The following is a 21621-nucleotide window of genomic DNA, read 5'->3' as shown; positions in this document are numbered from 1 at the left end:
GCTTCACGAAGGCAGCAGAGACACCCTAACACGTCACGAGCACAACACATGTTAAAACCTCAGCCTTGTGAATATTCGTGTACGTGCGTAAGCGTATCACAGCGAATGTACTCTGCTGAAGCCAGTGGGCTGGCTCGTAATGGCCACGTTAAGCACATATGTAAGGCGCTGCACATTCAGGGTGTAGAGAAGCACAAAGTTGCCTTGAAAACCATTTAACTCAGAGTTTGCCTGGCCGGAGTACAACCAGTCTTCTGCAGCACCATCAAACTGTACCAGTCACTGATCCCACTATATGTGGGGATTAGTTTTGGGAACAGACCAGGAGCGGCAACACGGATGCCTAAAGCAAGAGCTTTAAGCAATGAATTATTTCATTTTCTCAGGCACTGAGCAGTGTCACGTACTCGACTAAGAGCACATCCAGAGCAGCTTCGGAGAAGACACTGAACCCGGGACACCGACCCTTTCTCCACCTGCCTCCCAATTCCAACCGATCTTCATTTAGGCTGCCAGTGTCAGAAAACACGAGCCATGCCGTTTACCGGGTGTAACATCAGTGGCACAGAAGGAAAGATGATTGTTAGTGGGCTAAATTCATTCCAGCTTTAGCTGCAGGGAAGTTACAGCAGTGCAGATACAGATGTCCAATTGCAAACCACGTCCCACTTCCTCAGAGCTGTCTTGGATTATGCTTACAGCTACAGAAACTGCACCGTAAAACTGTATTACAACTTTAGCACACGGAATTAGCATATTTCTTATTGAAGGTCTATGCCAGCTTGATTTTGGTCTTCTGCAAGCATTTACTAACAGCTGGTTTAATTAGTATCTTGTTGGTGTGTAGACAATGATGCGATACACACCAAGAAGCATTTTCTGCATAAAGCGAGAACGTTACGTATACCGTGATATAAACAGTCCTTCCTCCCACCCTTACTACCACAGATAAGGGCCAATCGACAGGCAGTGCATCACGGAAAGGCAATATTGTATTTAACTCCTCTTATTTCAGGTTTTCAGGGCACCCTCGGGGAGGGGGAGGCACAGAAATGAGAGCCACAAGCAATCCCAGTAGCTCATTCTCCTCTTCACCCTCAAAGCGTTAAAAGGAAAATACAATGTCAACATCAGCTCCTCCCTGCTGATGAAACTGGCTCGAGCGCATTTTACTTTCTGGCTTGGAGCCCTTACAAACCGTTACAAAAAGACAGAAAGACAAACAGACGGCTCAATATATCGACCACTTCCAATAACTAATTTGGGACACGCTGGGTCGTTTGCCCCTTCCGTTAAGTGCTGTAGCCTCTCGGTGGCGAATAAACCCTGATATTTGGGGGGGTTTATTAAAAAAAAGGGGGGGGGGGGCAGCTAACAGCAGATTTGCATTTCAGTAAAGAGCCAACCCTAGCATCATATATAAATACTCCGCACTCTCTTCCTCTGGGAGGAACAGATTACATCTGATACACTACAGTCGCCTCCAAGACCGATGGCACTCTGGGCGCTCCGTTCCCCCCCAGCGAGGGGCCCTGACCGGCACCGATCGCTGCCTGCCCCCCGTTCCTGAACCGGAGCTGACAGGCGGGAAGCGGGGAGCTGGAGGCAGGCGGAGGCGGGGAGGGCGGGCTGGGGCTGGGGCTGGGGCTGCGGGCGAGCCCTCCCGAGCCGGCAACCGGCGGAGCGTCACAATCAACCACGCCAAGGAGACCGCCACAAGCCTTCAATCGCACGTATTGGGAAAAATTAATAATAAAAAAAAAAAATCGTTTCCTCTAAGCGACCTAACTAGGGTTGTCCAAATCGACCCTACCCCGGGGTATTTGTTGCAACCGAGACACACGCTGCCTGGACGCCGTGGCGAGTCCCTCGGCGCGGCCCACGGGGGGATTTTCGCAGGCAGGTACACGGCAGGCTTCCGGGAAGCTGCATTTTCTTGGCAGGGCAGGCTCCCCTCCGAGCCAGCCCTACGGATTTTTCACCTCCCGCACCGCAGAGTGCCAGGCTGGGGCGGCCAGCCCCGCCGCCGGAGCCCCTCGCCCGCCCCCGCCAGCGCCGCGGCGGAGCGGGAACGCACAGGTAGAACAAAACGGCCGCGCCGGTACCGGCCGCCAGCCCGCCGGCGGGGGCACGGGCCGTCAGGGGAGCCCGCGGCGCCGGGGCCCGCAGCGCGGCACCCGCGGGCAGCAGGGCCGCAGGGCGGAGGGTGTGTGAGGGGGGAGCGCGCCGGGGGCCGCCGCTCCGCTGCCGCGCGTCCGCGCCGACCGCCGCCCGCCCCGACCGCCGCCCGCCGCCCGCCGCCCGCGCCAGGGCCGGGCCCGCCCCGCCGCCCCTTTACCTTCGGAGAGCTCCAGCTCCAGCTCGGCCAGCCGGGCCCTCACCTCCAGGGGCAGGGACACGCTCTCCAGGCTGCGGTCCGCCATGCTCGCGCGGCGGGGACGGGCTCTCCCCTCCTCTGGCTGCCCCGCTCTCCCCCTTTGTCCGCGGCGGCACGGGGAGAGGGAAGGCGGCGGGGCCGCGGCGGGTGGCTGGGTCCTCCCCGCGGTCTCAGCCGGGCATGCGGGGGTAGGCGGGCGGGCGGGCGGTCCGCGCGGGGGGACGGGGCGCGGAGGGAGGGAATGCGGAGGTTTTCTCCTCTCCTCCCCTCTCCTCCTCCTCCTCCTTCGCCGCCTCCTTCAGCGGGGCCCCGCCATGGCCGCTCCCGCCGCCGCCGCCCGCCCGCGATCGCTCCGCATCGGCTCCCCGCCGCGCCCGGCCCGGCCCACCCCCCACCCCCCGCCGCCCGGCACCGCGACCGCGGCGGCGGCTCCCGCCCCGCCTCGCCTCGCCTCGCCCCGCCGCGCCCCGGCCCCGGCCCCGGCCCGCTCCTCCCCGCCCGGCTGGGGCTGGCGGCGGCGCCTGGCGCTGCGGTGCCGCTGCCGCGACTGCCGCTGGCCGGGCACGGCGCCGCTGTCACAGCCACGTGACCGCGCCGCCCCGCGCCCCCGCCGCCGGCCCCCAGGGGGCGCCACAGCCCCGGCGCCGCTCCGCGGCCGCGCAGCGCGGCCCTGCCCGCCCCCGGCCCCGGCCCCTGCCCCCGCCCCCGCCGGGCCCCGGCCCTCCCGCCCCGCGGTGGTGCCCCCCGGCGGCGGCCCGGCGGGCGCCTCCGCCCTCCCCCGCGGGCCGGCTCCGAGCGACCTCGCTCCGGCGCTTTGCACATGCACCGCGGCGCCAGGGCGAGGCTGGTAGAGCGCTTCGTCGTTTGTTCGCCCTCCAGCACGCCCTGCAAGTGGGCCTTCGCGCCCGAGGACGGGGGCGGGAGCGTGTGCTGGAGGCAGGCAGCAGTTCAACACCAGGACGAGCCGCGCCCCGACACCCCTTTTCCTTCCCCACCTGCTGAGCACCTTCCAGCGTGCCCCTGTGTTCGCCCACGTTCTCTGCATTCAGCCAACAGTGGAGTGGGCAGCGTTGGGCTCCGTGCTCTTAAGGGTCTTTTCCAACCTAAATGATGAGATTCGACTCTTAGCCTTTCAGTACTTAAAGGGGGCTTATAAGAAAGATGGGGACAGACATTTTAGCAGGGCCAATAGCGATAGGACAAGGGGTAATGGTTTAAAACTAAAAGAGGGTAGATTCAGACTGGATAAAAGGAAGACATTTTTTACGATGAGGGTGGTGAAACACTGGAACGGGTTGCCCAGAGAGGTGGTAGATGCCCCATCCTTGGAAACGTTCAAGGCCAGGCTGGATGGGGCTCTGAGCAACCTGCTCTGGTTGTAGATGTCCCTGCCCATTGCAGGGGGGATGGACTAGGTGGCCTTTAAAGGTCCCTTCCACCCCAAAGCATTCGATGATGATTCTATGATTCTATCTATCTTCTATGCTATGCTGTGCTATGCTATGCTATGCTATGCTATGCTATTCTATTCTATTCTATTCTATTCTATTCTATTCTATTCTATTCTATTCCAAACAAGCCGTGGCAATTCTGGTCTGTGTATCACTAAACCCGTGGTGCACGTTTCCATGAAAGAGTAGCATAATGTTGATATCATAAAAAAAGCGTTGACACGGTGGTGTGTCCATGCTCAGCACCGGCGTGCACCAGCTGACACTGAGCCCATATCTGGAGAACATGGTAAAAAGGACTGACCCACCAGTACTCTTAGTTACACTGCCCCAACATAAGAGGGAACTGTTTTGAAAACATTTGATAAAACTCCCTTTCAGATCAACCAATATGTTCCACAAGGAACATCTTCCTTTCTGTCTTTTTCTCCCTGTACGTATTGTCTTCCTTTTTTTGTTTGGGCTGGGTTGGGTTTTGGTGGGGGGTTTTTGTAAGTCTCTCACAAGAAGGAAGGAGCAAGATACCACAGCACCTATCATTTGAAAAATCCTTGGGAGTCCCAATGGTAGAACAGGTCTCAGCGGGACACAACGTTAGCAGAAAGAAAAAGGCGTAATCATCCCCAGGCCAACTTTGCCTTACTGGCTTACCGTTTCAGTCAGTGGAAGAAAAGCAAGGATGTAGGAGTTTCTTCAAAAGATAAAGCTTAGGCTGCAACTGTACTAAACAATGTAATTTTTTAATACGTTGTGGAACAAAAACAAATTACATCATATTACCAGCTGTGCTGAACCGGCGTCAACACTGGAGCGATTCCTGCAGCGTGTGTAGGGCCAGTGGTTTCTCCTGTTTTCGCTGGTTACCAGCCCCAGACGCGGGAGAGCTGTTTACACCCAGATCGTGGCCGATGCCAGCATCACTTCAGCCAGCCCAGTGGTAGAACTGGTTGGGATACTTCAGCGAGGTTGCCTGCCATAAATAAGGCTTGAACACACAAAGTCCCTTAGTTTTATGGTGCTGTTATTTGTTTTATTGTCATATATGTTGAATTCTAGTAGCCACTCCTGGGTTCCTCTTTAATGCACTGCAAGATGAAAGCCATCTGGTTAGCCTCTCTTTAGCAGGGCCATAACTTTTAGCAGCATGGCGACTTGCATGCCATTTAGGGCTATACAAATGCCTCTCCCCCAGCGCTGTGCTACACAGGGGTAAGATTTTTACCTTTTGTTGAGGACTGCATGTTTCAAATACAGACATTCAAAAAATTATCCAGGTCTTTCTTGTTCGTTACGTCAAAACCTAAACAATGAAAAGCAATTAAATCCAAATGTGCTCCAGGGTTCCTACCTGAGTGTTTGAGTTTTGTTTGTTAGTTGTGTTATGTGGGATGAAATAGGCTGAAAGTATCAGCCTTCTGCAGGAGCGGCTTTTTCAAGTATGATGGAGGCAGCCAAGAGGGAGGCAAGGGGAGGCTTTGCGGTGATCCAGGTTCCTTCGCTAATGCCTATCTCCGAGTTGCACCTTTAATTATCCAGTCCTGATAGGAGCTGATTATTTTACTCGTTATCTGATCATTACAGCATCTGTACCGGTGGTGTCCACCCCATTTTCCAAATTTTTCCTTTTGTGAAGTTACATAAAGGGACCCAAAGAGAAATATTTGAACATTCACATCATTGCACCTGGAATGTTCTTGGCGCTTCCACGACAAGCCCCGTGTTTCAGGCACTGGGTGCTTTTAAAGGAAGAGCAATCACTTGGGGTTGGAACTCATCCGACAGAAATGGAAATGGCTGAATTCAGCAAACTCTCTGCCAGGACTATGTGCTGGGTGGTGGCTCCTGTGGAGGGAGTCTGGGGGGCTGCGGGGGCCCCCCGGGTAGGCAGGGCCATCCCACCCCCTGGGGCTGGGCGCAGACAGGGGCAAGCGCTCTGGGAACCTTGACCTGGGGCTCCATCGCCAAGCCCCAGCATGGGGATGCGCACAGGGCCGTGGCAGCCTCCCTTGGAAGGCCCATTCTTTCCCTTAGGGCAGATCTCAAGAGGAGAGATTTCTTACTTATACAAAGTATCAGGGCCCAGGCTCCAGGAATGAAATCTCAAGCATATAAATTTGCATGATCATTTTGATGAAAAGCTGAAATTCCCATGAAAAAGAAGCAAGTCAGGAGATTTGACCTAGCTGGTCTTAATTCATGGATCCTTTCAGATTTATAGATAAGAGGCTGCGTCCTTATCATCCCCTGGAATGAGGGGTAGAAATGGTCCTGACTCCAAGAAAAGCAGGATGTTATTTGTATTTTGAATGTAGTGATTAACTAGCATGGTCAGGATTTGTAGAATGCTTTTCTATCAAGACATGCTTTTCAACCGGCATGGTGATAGCTGCATGGCATACGGTTTCATCTGCTTTCAAGAGAAGAAACGAGTTGGTGATGCCTCTGCAACAGCGGCCCTGGTCAACACAGCTTACGAGTGACTTTGTACACAAATGCTTTCGTTAAAATGATTTGGATTATTTACATGCAATGACCTGTTTGAACATGTGTATCTTCATGGAAGAAAGAAAGAAAGTGTATTTTTACTTAACAATACTTATTTTAGTGGTCAAATCCTACTGGAGACCATGCTCCCTACAGATGACCTTATGGTGTCAGTAGCAGAGTGAAACCTCTGAAGGACCACATAGAAATGACCTTGACTAGATAAAAATTGTCTTTCCTAGCTCTCTCACAGCAAAAGATGTATCCAGTTTTGCAGAGATTTAGCCTGAAGCCAGGTCTATACTAGAAAACATTCCCAGCATCATAACTTCAGGAAGGGTGCAAGGCACTAAGGACATTTAGAAAAAAGAAAAAACTCTTGTGTAGACACTGTTACCTTGACCTAAAGCACCTAAAATTATGTGTGTGTGTTCTGGCCACCATTCACAGAAAACCAACAAAAATAATCCGCTGCCTGGAGGGACTGAGTTATAAAGAGAGATTACAAGAGTGCTTGCTGAGCTTGCTAAGCAACACCAAGGGATGGGCCAGATAGCTGCCCGTGATTGTTTGGAAGGTGGAAGCACCGAGGAAGTTGAAGGGGGGAAAAAAGTAGGGAGAAGATGATACAACTTTGAATAATCGGATGGAAATAAGAAAGGGAGCCAAAACACGTATTAGGGAAAGCTTCCAGGGGATGAGCAGCATTAGACTGCAGAAGAGGCTCTCAAAGGAGATGGTGGAATCCCCATAATTTGAAACACTAAAACCAGAATAGACAAAGCAATCATGAATATGCTGTAGGAAATAATCCTACTGTGGGATGGGATGAACATGCTTGTCTGGCATTGCTTATGCGAAAATGTACTGCTTTTTTTTTTTCCTGTTGAACTCAATTTATTTTTTCCCCTTCACCTCTCCACTTCCACTCCCTCTATTTACATCTGTCTGCTTGTGTCTCATATGCAGGTCGTGAAATGTATTATTCTTTTATAGTATCTACCACAAATGTGGCTGGATGGCTACCTGCTGCCATACCGCAAATAGCAAAAAATAATTTATTAGATGCATTAATCAAGTTACCTCCGAATGGCATGCAAATGGTTCTATAATTATTTCCAAGTTGGGTTCTAATTTCTTTTAACACTTAAAAATTAAAGCCAATCTCATCTTCCAGTTCCTCTCCTGGGGAAGGGAAGGGAGGGGAAAGGGGAAAGGGGAAAGGGGAAAGGGGAGGAAAAGGGGAAGAGGAAGGGGAAGGGGAAGGGGAAGGGGGAGGGGAAGGGGAAGGGGAAGGATGAGGCGCTCAGCACTTCTCACATATGATTTTCATTCTCTGTTCGGCTACCCAGGCAAATACCAAGGCCCATTTCTCCAAGCTGTTTAGACACCTTAGATCCCTTTAATTACCATGGGTATGTGACAGATGTAAATCGCTGCATATCTTGGCATCTGTTTCTCTGCTTTAATGCCTTAAAATAATGTAGATATCCCTCTCTTAATTCACTACAGTTTATGAAAGTGAAGCCGAGGGAAGTCAAATGAAGACTGTAGACAGACTGACCTACCTCGGTGTACAGAAAAGTGTGTGAGCAAATCCTGGACAGCTGAGAGGAACTATGACCTTCAGTCATTCCCTTCCTTAACATCGTTGCAGCTGAGCTCTGGTCGTGGGGGAACTGAGAAGTTCCTTTTCCGCCTGTCCCTGCGCCAGAGCTTACTGGCCTCATAGCACAGCTGGCAGCAGGGAGCATAAATTCATGCCTGAGCTCCTTCTGCACATAGTTTGGCATATTAGTTCACATGCTGATGAAACTGGATTTGAGCTAAGATGCATAAAAGGGAGCTTTCTTGGCTAGAAGTGAGGTACCACACAGGAAAAGGAAAGAAAAGGAAACCTTGGGAAATATAATTTCCCTGAATATATTAGACACTTCTCTCTCCACTTTGCATTTCCATTGTTCTTAGAGGACCAATTTGATTATTATGAATTTAAAAGTATTTTTTTACAATGGTATTTTGTGCATTTTAATAATTTTCATACATCCTTCTTTTTATTAAAAGCAAAAATCTAATAAAAAGCCTTTATTGGCACAGTTTAAATGAACTTTAGTTTGAAAGTTAGTCTCACATAAGAAGTGTTTATTAGGCTCCTGCAGTCTGGCAAAGCCTGTTTACACAGAAAAAATTATCCTCTCCACTGCTGCATTTGAGGTAGGAATTGATAGCACATTTCACAAGCTCAGAGAAATTGAGGGACCCAGCATCTGAAGATAGGAAATGTCCCAATATTCTCCTACAAGATCCCAACACGTGCACACGCACAGTCGGTCTCTCACTGCACCTTGCATCTTACAGGAATAATGGTTGTCCGCCCTTTCATCGAGGTTTGAAACTTCAGTGATGCTTACAGTTTTCTGAGAAGTCAGCAGTTTTTCTTCAATGAAATTTCTTAAACTAGATTTAGTGAATTTTTCAATCTACTGAAATTAAAATGTGAAACTGAGTATTTGAGAGCAACTTTCCTGGAGTAAATTCTTTTCCATTTTTCTGTTTTCCTGTAATGTTTTTTTTAAATAAAACATACAAGTATGGAAAAAGAACTAAAAATTTTTAATAGCTTGCCCTCCAGTTAATGCATTATATCATATTTTTAGCCACAAAAGATCAGATTGTTGCTTTAAGATGTTGTCATACAAAACTGTTGACACACTGTAAAAGCAATATAAGTAATATTCTGTCAATATGCCTCCCTGTGATCCCCACCTTCACCTTTCCTAAAGAACATTAAAATTGCAAAAGGTCAATGCTCAATTAATGTACAAAAATAACTTTTAAGACCTGGAAAACATCTTAAGATTCTTTCTACTACAACATGGATAAACTCCTCATTGGGCATGCCTTAATATTTTCATGGATTCACAGCATACAACATAAAATGTCCTTTACAAATGTGAAATTCTTTGGGAAATGAGGAAAAATTACTACAATTTTTTATTACAAACAAGAGGATATTTTAACTATTGAACATTTTGCCCAATTTGCACTATCTGGGATAGGTTAAATCCATTTCAGCTCGATTGTTGTCACCCAAAGTTAGGATTAAGGTCACCATCTACAATAATGATGAACTGTAAAAATTCAAAACATTCCACTTTTGAATGTTTTTGATGTTTTGAGATAGTCCTAAGAGTTTAATGCTTTCTTAAAGATAATCAAGGAGATGATATGTTACTCTTTGTTAGTGCAGAGTAACATATATATATCCAAAACATTTGAATAATTCTGTGATTTGAAGTATCAGTTATCACAGAAAAAATACACTCTTCTCCATCTTATTTGAATTATTTTCCCAGCTGACATGGGAGGTGGTTTACTATTGGTAAGACTTGCAGCATTTATGCCACCAAGGTGTAGAATTTGAATTATCAATGTCTCTTGGAAGCAACAGTAGTTCCCTGCTGCCGCATCCAAATGACCCATCTGAACAATAGTGGAAATATTCTGGAACATTTTCCCAATGTCTGTGGCACCACCTTTACATTTTCATTTTTTTTCTTACTTGGCAACCAAAAAAAAATGCTTGAATTTTGTTCTGAGAAGCTGTGTTATAATTATCATAGAATCATCGAATGCTTTGGAATGGAAGGGACCTTTAAAGGTCACCTAGCCCAACCCCCCTGCAGTGAGCAGGGACATCTTCAACGAGATCAGGTTGCTCAGAGCCCCTTGAACATTTCCAAGGATGGGGCATCTACCACCTCTCTGGGCAACCCGTTCCAGTGTTACACCACCCTCATCATGAAAATTTTTTTCCTTGTGTTGAGTCTAAAACTGAACATCTGAACAAACTGAACTGTCTTTACAGTCTGCTCCAATTGCACACTATCTTACATCAGACGTCTACCATTAGCAATTTTGCACAAATAATGGCAGTAAACATATGACAATTACTGGTCACTATTTAACTGCATGAAGTCATTTCTTCTGTCCTTCTGGAAGCTAGAAAGCCCTTTCTTTTCTGAGGCAGTAACTTGACCTTTGAGAAAAATATTGCTGTCACCGTCACTTGCAGCGTCACAATCCATGTAAGAATGTAACTCTGCTAAATCGAAATAAATAATACTTAGACTCGGTCTTCAGTCTTTATCATGGTCTAGTCTGTGCACCTTGGCACTGGCTCAACAGATCCAGATCCTTGTTCCAAAAAGCAAGTACACGTTTTGGTCAGCCTTCGAGAAACGTAGTGCGGACTCAAGGATGCTCTCTGGGAAGTCAACGCTCACGATATTCCCCTTAGTTGTCCCGATACCCTTGCCTCATTCTGGCCAGGCTCTTCACGTCTGAGCTGTCTCCATAGGGAAGCTCATAGTTTTTTTGAGAAATTTGTCTGATTTTATCTTGTCCTGAAACTCCCACCCTTATTTTTGTCTCAGAAGGAGCCTTTTCTTCCTTCCACTGTTACCGTGAGGCTCTGAAGGATGTCTTCTAGCATTTCTCTCTATTCAAGTTTGCAGCACCAGCTTCTGTATGAGCTGAAGTCCTTTAGGGCTTTCCGAGTCCAGGAGAAAATTTGCAGAAAACTGTACTAAAGCTTCTCTGTAGAAATGCTTTCCTGAAAGAGCTGGCTTGCTACTGCCTTTTAAAACTTTGCCCTACAAAAACTATTCTTACTGACCCTTTGCAGAAAAATCCTGCCAGGGCTTAAGTGGCAAGTGTTTGCTGTTTACATAGCCATTAACGAAACAGCCCAGAAGTTTTCTTCTTTTCATGCCATTTCCTTACTTGGTTTATGAGTGCAAAACCAGGGGTGGCATACGACCATGGTCTTGCAGGAGTTGACTCCAACATGAAGCCACATCCCCAATTTTTATTTCAGGTGCGTGATTTAGCAGTACCTCAAGGCAGCACAGAAGAGGACCTTTGTGTCATTTTTTTTTGCTAATTGATTAGACGGAGGTTGAATTCAGTGCTGGAAAGAAGATTAACCAGCAGTTCTTTTGATTTCTGTGTGCTTTCTGCAAATGCTTAAGTCATTAATTTAGTCTTCACCTCGTTTACGCAGCAGATTAATGAATTAAAGTGTACCCTTCAAATGAGAAACCAGTGCTTGGTGTCCCTGACATGTGGACAAACGCACCCTACGGTGGGTGCCACTGTGAGCAGTCACATCTGGCAGCGGCGGGGTACCAAACAGCTGGGCAGCACCGGTCAGAGCTGCAGACAGAGGATGGCTCATCACCGCGTTACTGCTTTTCATTGTGCGTGGATGGTTTTTTTTCCTTTCTAAGTTAAAAGGTTAATGTTTGACTATTTATTCTTCTGAGCCTCCTTAAAGGCATGAGATCAGTGGACCATTTTAATAACAGTAGACAGTGCTTCCTGCCCCCTCTTCTCTCTGGCCCTGGGAGCTATTCTTACCAGAAAAGGCTGAAACTCCACAAACACAACATCACTGGCCTACAACCCCATGTCAGCGGCTCAGATTAATCATCCCTATACTGTTTAACTTCCAGTGACAAGCTTTTACATTTGTGTTTTAAATAGTCTGGGAAATTCAGGTCAGGATTGACAGCTAGGAACTTCAGCTTCCAAGTTTAAAATTACTTTCTTCTTCATCTTCTTAATGCTTTTAAGTACAGGCACCCATCTAAGTTCTGTGGGCTTCCAGGGACATTGGAGCTGACACTGAAATCACTTAATTTCTCTGGGTCATCATCATCCAGAGAACGGGGTAACATCTAGGCACATAGAAACAGGATAATATTTACTTACCTCATCAGGTGTTGTGAGGACCAGTTATTTAATAGTACTTGTGCATTTCTGTAGGAAATGCCATAAATGCCACAGATGCCATGTTTATCTAATGACAAACATCTTCAGCAATACAAGAAAGCAGTTCTTTAGGAAGCATTTCTTTAGTGAGAGGGTGGTCAAACACTGGAACAGGCCTCCTAGAGAGGTATCGATGCCCCAGGCCTGTCAGTGTTTAAAAGGCATTTGGACAATGCCCTTAATACCATGCTTTACGTTTTGGTCAGCCCTGAAGTGGTCAGGCAGTTGGACTAGATGATCATTGTAGGTCCCTTCCAACTGAAATATTCTATTCTATTTTATTCTATTTGATTCAGTTTGACTCTATTTTTGAAAACTAAGACAATTCTATGCATTAAATGCCTGCAGTATTTTCTTCTGTTTTCAAGAAGAATGTCCTTGAGATTTTACAAAAATGCCCTTTCAACATAATTAAGAGGGAAAGCATTTCAATTTCTGGGATTTAAACCTTGGCTTTTGGAGAAAGCAGGAGAGCTTAGTATTCTCCAAGCAGGGCAACACACAAGAACCAGTAATCTTTCAGTCACATGCTTTGATCTTGCTTCATTCTTTTTTCTTGCTCTGTTTTTACTGTTTCTTGGTCTGATTTTTAAGTGATCTATTTACTGACCTTTAAAAAACTCTCCTGCATCACTTCAGGAGGACTCTTGCCTTGACTTGCAACGTTATCAGATGTACGTAGTGCCAAACCACTGAGAGTAACTGCGTACACGACCACAGGTTTGTCTCGGTGATAACAAGAAGGGAAATAACTAGATGGGCTGAAATTCAAACCTTTGGGTATTTTTGGTGCAAGTCGGTATATGAACACCTTTATTTTGATGTGAGGTCTCCAGGTCACACAGGAGTAACTTACAGGCTGCTTCTAAGCAGTTTTAGTCAAAACCTATCTAACACTTTTATTTCAAATTAAACTGGGGTTGTATCAGTTAGCTTGCATCAGTTTGGAACAAATCAAAACTAAGGTGAAGTAAAAGTACTCTTAATCCAAAATACAAGTGGTTACACCAGTTTAATTGGTGTGACTGTCTTTAATAGAGAAGGCTTAGTGTCATGCACTCTTGAAATGATTTATTCAGATGAAATTCTGCCCAGGGGAAGGATTCAAGTAATTTCTTCATTTTCCCCAACTTCTTTGCACAGTTTGCTAAATGTCCCGATGCTTTGTCACTTTTTTTGTTATTGGTAAGAAAAATTTCTTCCCATTGGAGTTAAATTGTGTCCTCGGGTTTCTTAGAAGTAATTCCTCTGAAAAAAAAAACAGTTTGTATTGCAGGAAAGCATTTGATTCACAGTTTTTCCAAGGTTTCACCTCTCTCCGAGTGGTGCTGTTGATTCAGCACAAGTGAGGTAACTCCAGATTTTTTATAATGCTTTCTGGGAGTCCATCTGAAAAAAATCCTGACGGGACAATTTCACACGTATAAGGGAAGAGGATGTTCCCGCCTCTTCAGCCGCAGTAGTCAGTCGATATTTTGCTTGAGTGCATTTGCAGGATGAAAATACAGATTACATGAATTTGATATATTCTTTCGTGTAATGTTTTCATTTAGCAAAGACTGTGTTTTCTGAACGCACAAGAGACAACTCACAGGCAGTTTTGTTTCTCACAGATCCCCGACTTCATTTTTCAGTCAGTACTTTAGCCAGATGTCTTCATCTTCACTGCCACTCATAATGCCCACTTCCCACAGCCCCCTTGTGCCCTGGGGCCCTGCCGCTGGGTTGGGGACCTTGTGGTCCTCCTGACTTTGCTTCTGAAGAGCCCCTGCTCTTTGACACGAAGCCTTGGGCAGGGCGCACCTCCAGCCCCAGGGGCTTTTTTGCACCTTCTACATAGCGTGAATGAGGGATCAGCCTGGGCTGTGAGGTCTGAATAGTCTAGGACCTTCAAGTGGCCAGCAGGAGATAGCCCTGAGCCCTCAGGCGGCCGGTCCCTCGGGACTGATGCTGAAGGAGCTGCTGGTGGGTGAGGAGGGCTGCACCGGGAGAGCTGCCGGCTCTCGGTCTCGGACCAAGCAAGGGCTGTCAAATGCTCCTGCTCCTAGGAACTGCCATCTACTCACCTTCCCAGATAATATTAATGGCAAGATCTGGTGGCATCTGTTCACCCTTTCCTAGTGGCAGCCGAGTCGCTCACCACCAGCCCCACTATTGGAACCGCCATTTTCCCAGGCACGTAAAAGGATGAACGAAACTTTTGTCCCTTCAGGCTCATTTCTGTTACAGAGAGGGGAGTAGAAACGCTTGTCTGTGTTGTCTTGTTTTTAATTACCACACGACAAGAGTGCTTTTTATGTAGCTTGAAAGCATAAAATAGATGTTGCAAAACAAATCACTGTTACTGTATGTAATGGATACTCTTCAGTGAAATAGCCTTTTTTTGTACATTACAGTATATCCATTCATAGACAATTTTAATTTTTTTTTTATCGGAAACTACTTCAAAAACAGTGCAATTTAGGGAAAGAGGTAGTTTCTGGAGCACAATTACGATGGATAAATTTGTGGAAAGGCATACATCAGAAAAAATTATCTGTGCAATGCAGATATGACTGATTATTGTAGGGATATCACATGAAGGGTAAATTACCACTGTGAACGAAGTGGCATTTAAAAACTCTTGAATTACTCTGCTATCAATTCTGTGATCAGCTCAGAATTCATATGCTTTTAGGATCATGTCTTGTTATGTGGCTGTATCGTGGAAATGACATATAGACAGTTTTGCCTCTCCTTCAAAAATCTAGATTATTATTGTTATTAGGAGTGAAATTCTATAATGTTTTTTCTAATACAGACTTAAATGATACTAATGCAACAAGGTACTTGGTTCGCTAGCATGTCAATAAACCATTCAAATAATCCATACATAATTCTAACTGTAATTGGTAGTATATTAAGGGCCTGAGTTTTTCTTAGGGAGACAGAGTAAATACCTACTGTTTTCAACTGGAGTTAAATATATTGTGGGATGATGAACTAGATGACTACTGGGATTTTTGCTTGGCTTGGATTTATATCCTTTTTGTTTCAATATAAGATAAAAAATGTACAATGTTTTTTCCTCTGGTTGTTTTTATATGGTAAATTTATATCAGAATTGTTACGTTTGGCTTTCCTTGCTGGAGGGCTTGAGAGAGAGACACCTTTTCACTGCCTTCCTACCCTAGTAAAGGAGTGGGAGTTTCAAGCCCAGTTCCTCCTCAGTGCCCAGTCCCCATCACGGGGCACTTCTTCGCCTTAGCACCCCTGGGCTTGACCCACAGCCCTTCTCTCTGGGACAGACCATCATTTGGGTCTCCTTCCTCTGCCCACTATCCATTTCCATGAAGTCTGGAGGACTCCAGTGTCTTTCCCTCCACTGCCAAATTCAGCAGAAAGGGATAAAGGCAAGAAGGCAGGTTTCTTAAGAAAATTAAACAGAAACAAAAAGAAGCTTAAGGTTTTTTTTCTCTTTGTGGGTCAGTTGCAATCAAAAAGCTAAAAGACGATATCCAATGCCAAAAAAGGTTGACACATGAGTAAAAGCTATTGGTTTGTGGAAAAATCATCATCTCATCAGTTTAAAATGTTTCCAAACTGTAACCATTAAATAGGCTTTCTAAATACACTGAATATTCAAAGACATATTGTAGAAAAATCGTGCTGTAAAAGGCTACAGTGAAGAATATTTGGTACTGCTCTTGCATCAGATATATATATACATTCATCAAGACTTACATACATCGAGTAGGAATTCCTTCAGAGAGAAAGGCCAAATATAGTTCTTAATTCAGAACTGTCTTTAAGATATGTAACGAGATGGTTTCCGTCTTTAATGAGTGTAATGAAATTGGACCCAGTGCAGTTCATGTTGGGAGATAGCACAGGAGGGGCAGGGTCGGGAAATGGAGATAATGGTTAAAAAGAGACTATGGAATAGAGCTCATCACAAACCCTAATACAGAGTTCAGTATGTAGATTACCTTGATACTTGGCCATGTCTCTTACAAAAAGTGGATGTAGACTATTATTTAGTATGACTTTTTTCATACAAAAGTCAAGCCATGCTCAGTAATGTACAAAAGGTCAGGGAGGAAGCCCTGAAGCCTGAGCGCTCTTCAACAGCTGGGGTTGCTGGTACTCCAGGGTACTTCCAAATCCACAGGAGCATCCAGCTAGCAAGTTACACATCTCTCTTTGAAGAACAAAAATCAATGTATCCTCCAGTGAAAAGGTAACGACAGCTCGTGAGATATCCAGTGCTGCATTTGTAAGCTAGCAACAGTAGTATCAGTTAGGTGCCCTAACTGTGATTATCCTTTCAGATAAGGTTTATATGGCATCAGTTTAGCTCTTGTCTCTACTGTTTATATGCCCTAATCACTTCATGTAAAGGGTGACTGGTTCAGTGCAGACAGAGGTAGAACTGCTTTCAGAAGGTTGTCTGTTATCCCTGATACAAAGATGCTGACTCAACATCTTAAGTAATTAGTACAAGGAAAAAACCTTGAATACATTTAACATCAATAGATTCAAGCAGACCGTTTTCCAGGAGTGCTGAGCTTTCCTGGATCCCATTAAATTCACAGCAAGATGCTGTATTCAGCACCACTAGAGATCAAAGCAATCTTCAAAAACCTTTGGAGATCCATGTCTCAAACACACAACAGAGCTACCAGCAAAGGGGCTGGCAGCCCTTCAGTGAATGCTGCCGGGCACTCCTTTTTTCCCAGAACTGGAGGTTGAGAGTGCTGGTAGCAGCCTATTTTCACTGAGTCTAAAACAGAAAAATGGGAAGTGTCCACCTTGCAGAGAAGCAAGGTGGGTGTCCATTCCTACCTTCCATGGACTGTGACTCCTGGCTGGACTGAACATCAGCTGGGCCACTGTCTTGGAGCACACACACTCACTCCTGCCAGCTTGCAAATCAGTTCTGCACAGGGTTTTACTTCCCATTTGCCACAGGTGAAGGGCATGTACATGGTTAGCTGCAGTGGCTCAGGTGGTCTGTGGTGACTCATTAAACAGGGGAAACTCAGTTGTGTGCCTTAAGCTATATCCTCTCCCATTCTGGTAGATATGTCTTCTGCTGTCTTTATGAAATCTGGATTCTAATTTATGTTCTTGATGCACAGAAATAACATCAACTTCTGAACACATTTTGATATGTGCCTAACAGGGTATAGCTTAGTGAACATGCGAAACAATTTTCCAGTTCACTTTCAGCAAGCAAGCTATATTTGCATCAGTGCCATCTTGCATTAATCCTACCCACACAGCAGGAGGTTTCTGAGTATTATCAGTAATAGTGTACATAATTGACATGCAAAGCCCAGTGAAATCAGCACTGTGTTTCCTGGGCAGTGGGCATCTCAACAACTATTATACTCCATCAGATTTCTTTCAAGCACTTCAAGCAATTAGTTCTGAGGACACTGGAACTGCATGCAGATAACATGCATCTTTCCTTCTTATTTCTGGTTACATGGATTATTTTTTATATGGGATTCTTGAAGATTACAAGTGATCAGCAAATTTTCCAGAGTGCTATATCTCTATTAGACACATTCTGGGAGGTATATGAGGACAGCAAACCCTTGGTTTCCCTTGTCATCCTCAATAGAGTCAATAATTATGGAAAGCAGGCACTGGAAGACTATAACCTTTGCAATTATAGTTTCAAGCTAGTACAGGTGGAGAAAATAAATATTAAGCCAGAAAAAGGGGGGGAAAAAACCAACTGTGGAAAACCTGTGGAAGCAAGCTTGTGAATTTGTTTCATCATAAGGTTGGGGAAGATATTGCAATGGAACTGTTTCTTGACTTGAGCTTAGCTTCCAGCACTCACTTTCCCAAGATCAAGTCTTGGTACTTCTATCTGCCCCTAGACCAATATGAAACATTGGGAAAGAGGTCCTGAGTGCACACTCCCAGAGATCAAACCACACAACTTGTGTTTTAAGCCTAATCTAGAATTCATACCTAGGGATGGAAGATTTATTGAAGTGCTTTTGAATTCAGGCTAAGGTGTCTTTATGGACTTGGCCATAATGGAGTTTGAGTTGCACCTCCACCAGCACACTCCAGCGGATGGCATGCATTACACATCAGTTATACTTAAACTGTTCACTCGTGAAGCGGGCCTGCATGGGTCACAAGTCTAAGTACTCACTTCAGTTCTTGAATCCAAGCTGTGTGTTGTCTGACTGAAAGATCTGGAAGTGCTCTCTCTGGTGGTGACTTGGTGCTCCAAGCGGTGCAGTGCATGAGAGAGCTCCCGACAGTGATGTTACCGCAGCCTGACAAAAGCTCTTGGTAGTGGTCAGGTCTGCGTGAGATGGGGCACCAACCATGCTTGGCTCCTTTTTCTTCTATTGGAGCTTTGCCTTAGTGAGAGGGCCAGCGCTCTTCTCCTGGGCCAAGCTAATAGCAAAAGCAGGCTGCTATCCTCTATCTGCGTCACTGAGAGATCCCCAGCAAGAGATATGACCATTATATATAAATATAGCCAATCTATAGTATGGCCCATTTTAGTTCCTTTTTCTCCTCTGCCTTTCCTCCCCTCTCTTTTCAAGGACACTCTTCTGTAGCCGTTCTGTCTCTATCTCTGTTGCTTTTCACTTCTCTGTCTCTGGCCACATTTCAGTTACCTCTTCTGGAAAGGGACTCACCGCTGTGTACTATCAGCAGTGGAAAATTTCAAGGTGATATTTTAGAAGGGAGTAACTAAACTGAATATACAACCCATTAATATCAATTATGGGTGTCAGATCAATAACAATAGCAGTGATGTTGTTTAGAAGCTTGAATTAATACCATTATGCTGCCCACTCAGCTATGAGCATTTTCAGAGATAATATGCTATTTGCATTTTATTATAATGTATATTTTCTGAAAATTCCCATCATGGTGGAGACATCAGGGAAACTAATATTGATGGCATAAGGCAACCATTCGGATAGGTGATACACAGCGCTGAGCTGACAGGAGCACCCTGCGGTCGCACTGCTGGGACAAGGAATGTCCTCGGGATGGACCTCTCTGCCAGCTCCCTGTCCCCCCTGCCAGGCTCGCCAGGTCCCTTTGTGCCCAGCCTCCTCCTTGCCCTGCCCGGTTCCTGGTTTTCCTTACTGGTTTCTGTTGTGAAGCACCAGGGCAGGGAAAAGGAATATGATAAGAACATTTGGACTTTAAAAAAATATATATTACAAAAACAATTACTTAAGAAACAGTAACTAAGGCTTCTTGTTTCCCTTTTTCCTTCCAGACTGTGTGTGGGCTGTGATGCCTGGGGACCTCAGCCTCACCAGTTCTCTCTTGGCAGTCGAAAGGGTTGCCACTCCATCAGCCTGGTGCCCATAGGCGTATTTTAAATAGCCTCAACAGTCTGGGTAATTCTCATCAGTTTCTTATTCTCAGACGTGCCAGAATTAAGAAAAGAAAGACTCTCAGGAGGCTTTTCCCAACAAAACTAGGAAAATATTATTGCCACTTATGCAATATACTGGTAAGTCTGCATTGGAAATAGCCTGTACCATTCTAGCAGGATCAGGGAAGTGAGGCCAGCTTCGAGGAGACTCACAGAGCTTTGCTTGTTTAGTCTGGCAAATGAAGGCTGAGAGGGTATGATTACTGTTAAATACCTTGTGGGGTTAACATCAAGAAAGGAGAAAAGCTATTTACACTGAAGAGTGATACTGGCACACGATCAAATGGGTATAAACTGCTTGTGAATATATTTGGCCTTGGTTTTAGAAGAAAGTACCTGCTACCTTGGAGCAGTGAAGCCTTTAATCAGAATAGTGGGGGCCAAAAAATAGTGTTAGATTAAAAAAAAAAAGAGAACTATGTATTTACAGGGAGAGTTGTATGTAGCAGTACTGCCGTGGCAAGGGAGTCAGTTCAGTGACCCAGAAGGATTGCTCAGTCCTATTTCCACGTTCCTCACAGTCTTTGTCAGAAAAATGAATTGATAACAACATTGACACTAAAATCACCCTTCAGAGACAATCTTCAGAGTCTTCAGCCTACTGAGATGAAAGGTGGGAGATGGGGAGGGAGTTCATCTTTCATAGCACTATCGATTTACTAGCTCAGCTCGTAGCAGAGAATAGCACCAGTTTGCACTCAGTTCACACTTGAAAGTTTTTTTCTCTTCAAACACAGAGACTAGAAATTATTTTGTTTCAAAATCAAAGCTCAGGTTCTGCAGATGTTCAAGAATCTTTGATGGGAGTATGGGAGGGACTCCTGACTCATCAGTGATTGAACTAAAGTGTATTTGAGTAGGATATCATTCTTTCATTATAAAGGATAATAGAAGAAGCAGGAACACCAACAGCAGCTTTTCTCCTTCATTTCATAGTACTCAGAAAGCAATGATGTGTCCCATTCAGATCTTGGATTTGTCAAGTAGCAGTATCAGCTTTGCATAAAGTCTTTTCTTCTGAACCACTCTTGATGAGAATTGGATGTATAATTTTAGAGAGCCAGTCTAAGAGATTATTGTGTATCACTCTTCATACAATTTCTAGTTAGGAAATTGAGAAGAATGTTTTCCTGACAGCCCAATTTTTCCTTTCCTCCTCCTATTTTTTTCCTAAACTGTTTCATGCTTTAAGAATCAATTTAGGATAATAGACTCTTTTCCTTTTTATTTTCTCTTTTCATGCTACTTTAAGGGAGTCTGTCATCCAGTATTAAAAGGAAAATATTCTAGCAAAATTTGTGACTGCAATTCCTTGATAATTTTATTCAGTCTGCAGAAATGTTGAAGCCTTTCATGGGATCTTCCCCATCAATTTATTCTTTTTAATATAGCATCCCATGAGTCAGGCCTTTACGTAACCCTATTTACCAATGGCTGCAGAGTCATTTATACATGAGGAGTGTAGTAAGTGCTCTCATTTGTCATCAAAATATTGAATTCCACATGTGGCTAGTGTAGCAGACTACATGGTTGAACTAAATACACCCTTTGCAGTTGTGTCATCCTGTGCTAGTTATTTTTTTTCCTATTTCTACATAGAAGACTGGAAGAAATAATTTTTGTTGTGTTGCAATTCAAGGCAGATGATTATGAATTAGCTCATAGCAGAAAGGCTGATTTTTCGTTGAAGGAAACAAGCATTGTTTGTCTCATCAGCTCATTTTTTAGAGACATTAATTATTAGACTTTGTCAGTCATATTCATAAAAGGACATCTGAATCTTCCCTCATACAGTTGCAAATGATGAGTTAGAAACACCAGCTTTCCTCCAGTTCACTCTCATCTGGACGAGCATTGGTAACTGTGCTGGCTAATTAGATGTAACTGGCAATCCATGGAAGTTACAGCAAAACCAAGAGTTCATATTGAGACAAATCTTGAGCAGCCTTGTTTGCTGCTGCTTCGCACATCAATCAAAAGCTGTCAGTCCTGCAAAGGGACATAAGACTCTTTACATAGGTGAAATGCTTATGAAAGTGCTGAATCTGTGGAAGGCAGCC

The 21621-nt window shown here is 45.1% G+C and overlaps 1 protein-coding gene across 5 annotated transcripts in view; it reads right to left on the bottom strand.

Moving 5' to 3' along the window:
• DIP2C (DIP2 acetate--CoA ligase C (putative)) overlaps positions 1-2746 on the bottom strand; it is a 327799-nt gene extending 325053 nt beyond the window's left edge. For all 5 annotated transcript variants that reach the window (XM_087729737.1, XM_087729765.1, XM_087729757.1 and 2 more), the window contains exon 1: positions 2339-2746. In XM_087729737.1, coding sequence (XP_087585863.1) covers positions 2339-2423 — 85 coding nt within the window. In that variant the 5' untranslated portion in view covers positions 2424-2746. The remainder of the gene's footprint in view (positions 1-2338) is intronic.
• Positions 2747-21621: the final 18875 nt, after the last annotated feature.

This window comes from Nipponia nippon, unplaced genomic scaffold (assembly GCF_047370975.1).
Source record: "Nipponia nippon isolate SJK-2023a ecotype South Korea unplaced genomic scaffold, ASM4737097v1 scaffold_1, whole genome shotgun sequence".
NCBI lineage: Eukaryota > Metazoa > Chordata > Aves > Pelecaniformes > Threskiornithidae > Nipponia > Nipponia nippon.
This window is presented reverse-complemented; position numbering and strand designations above follow the sequence as displayed.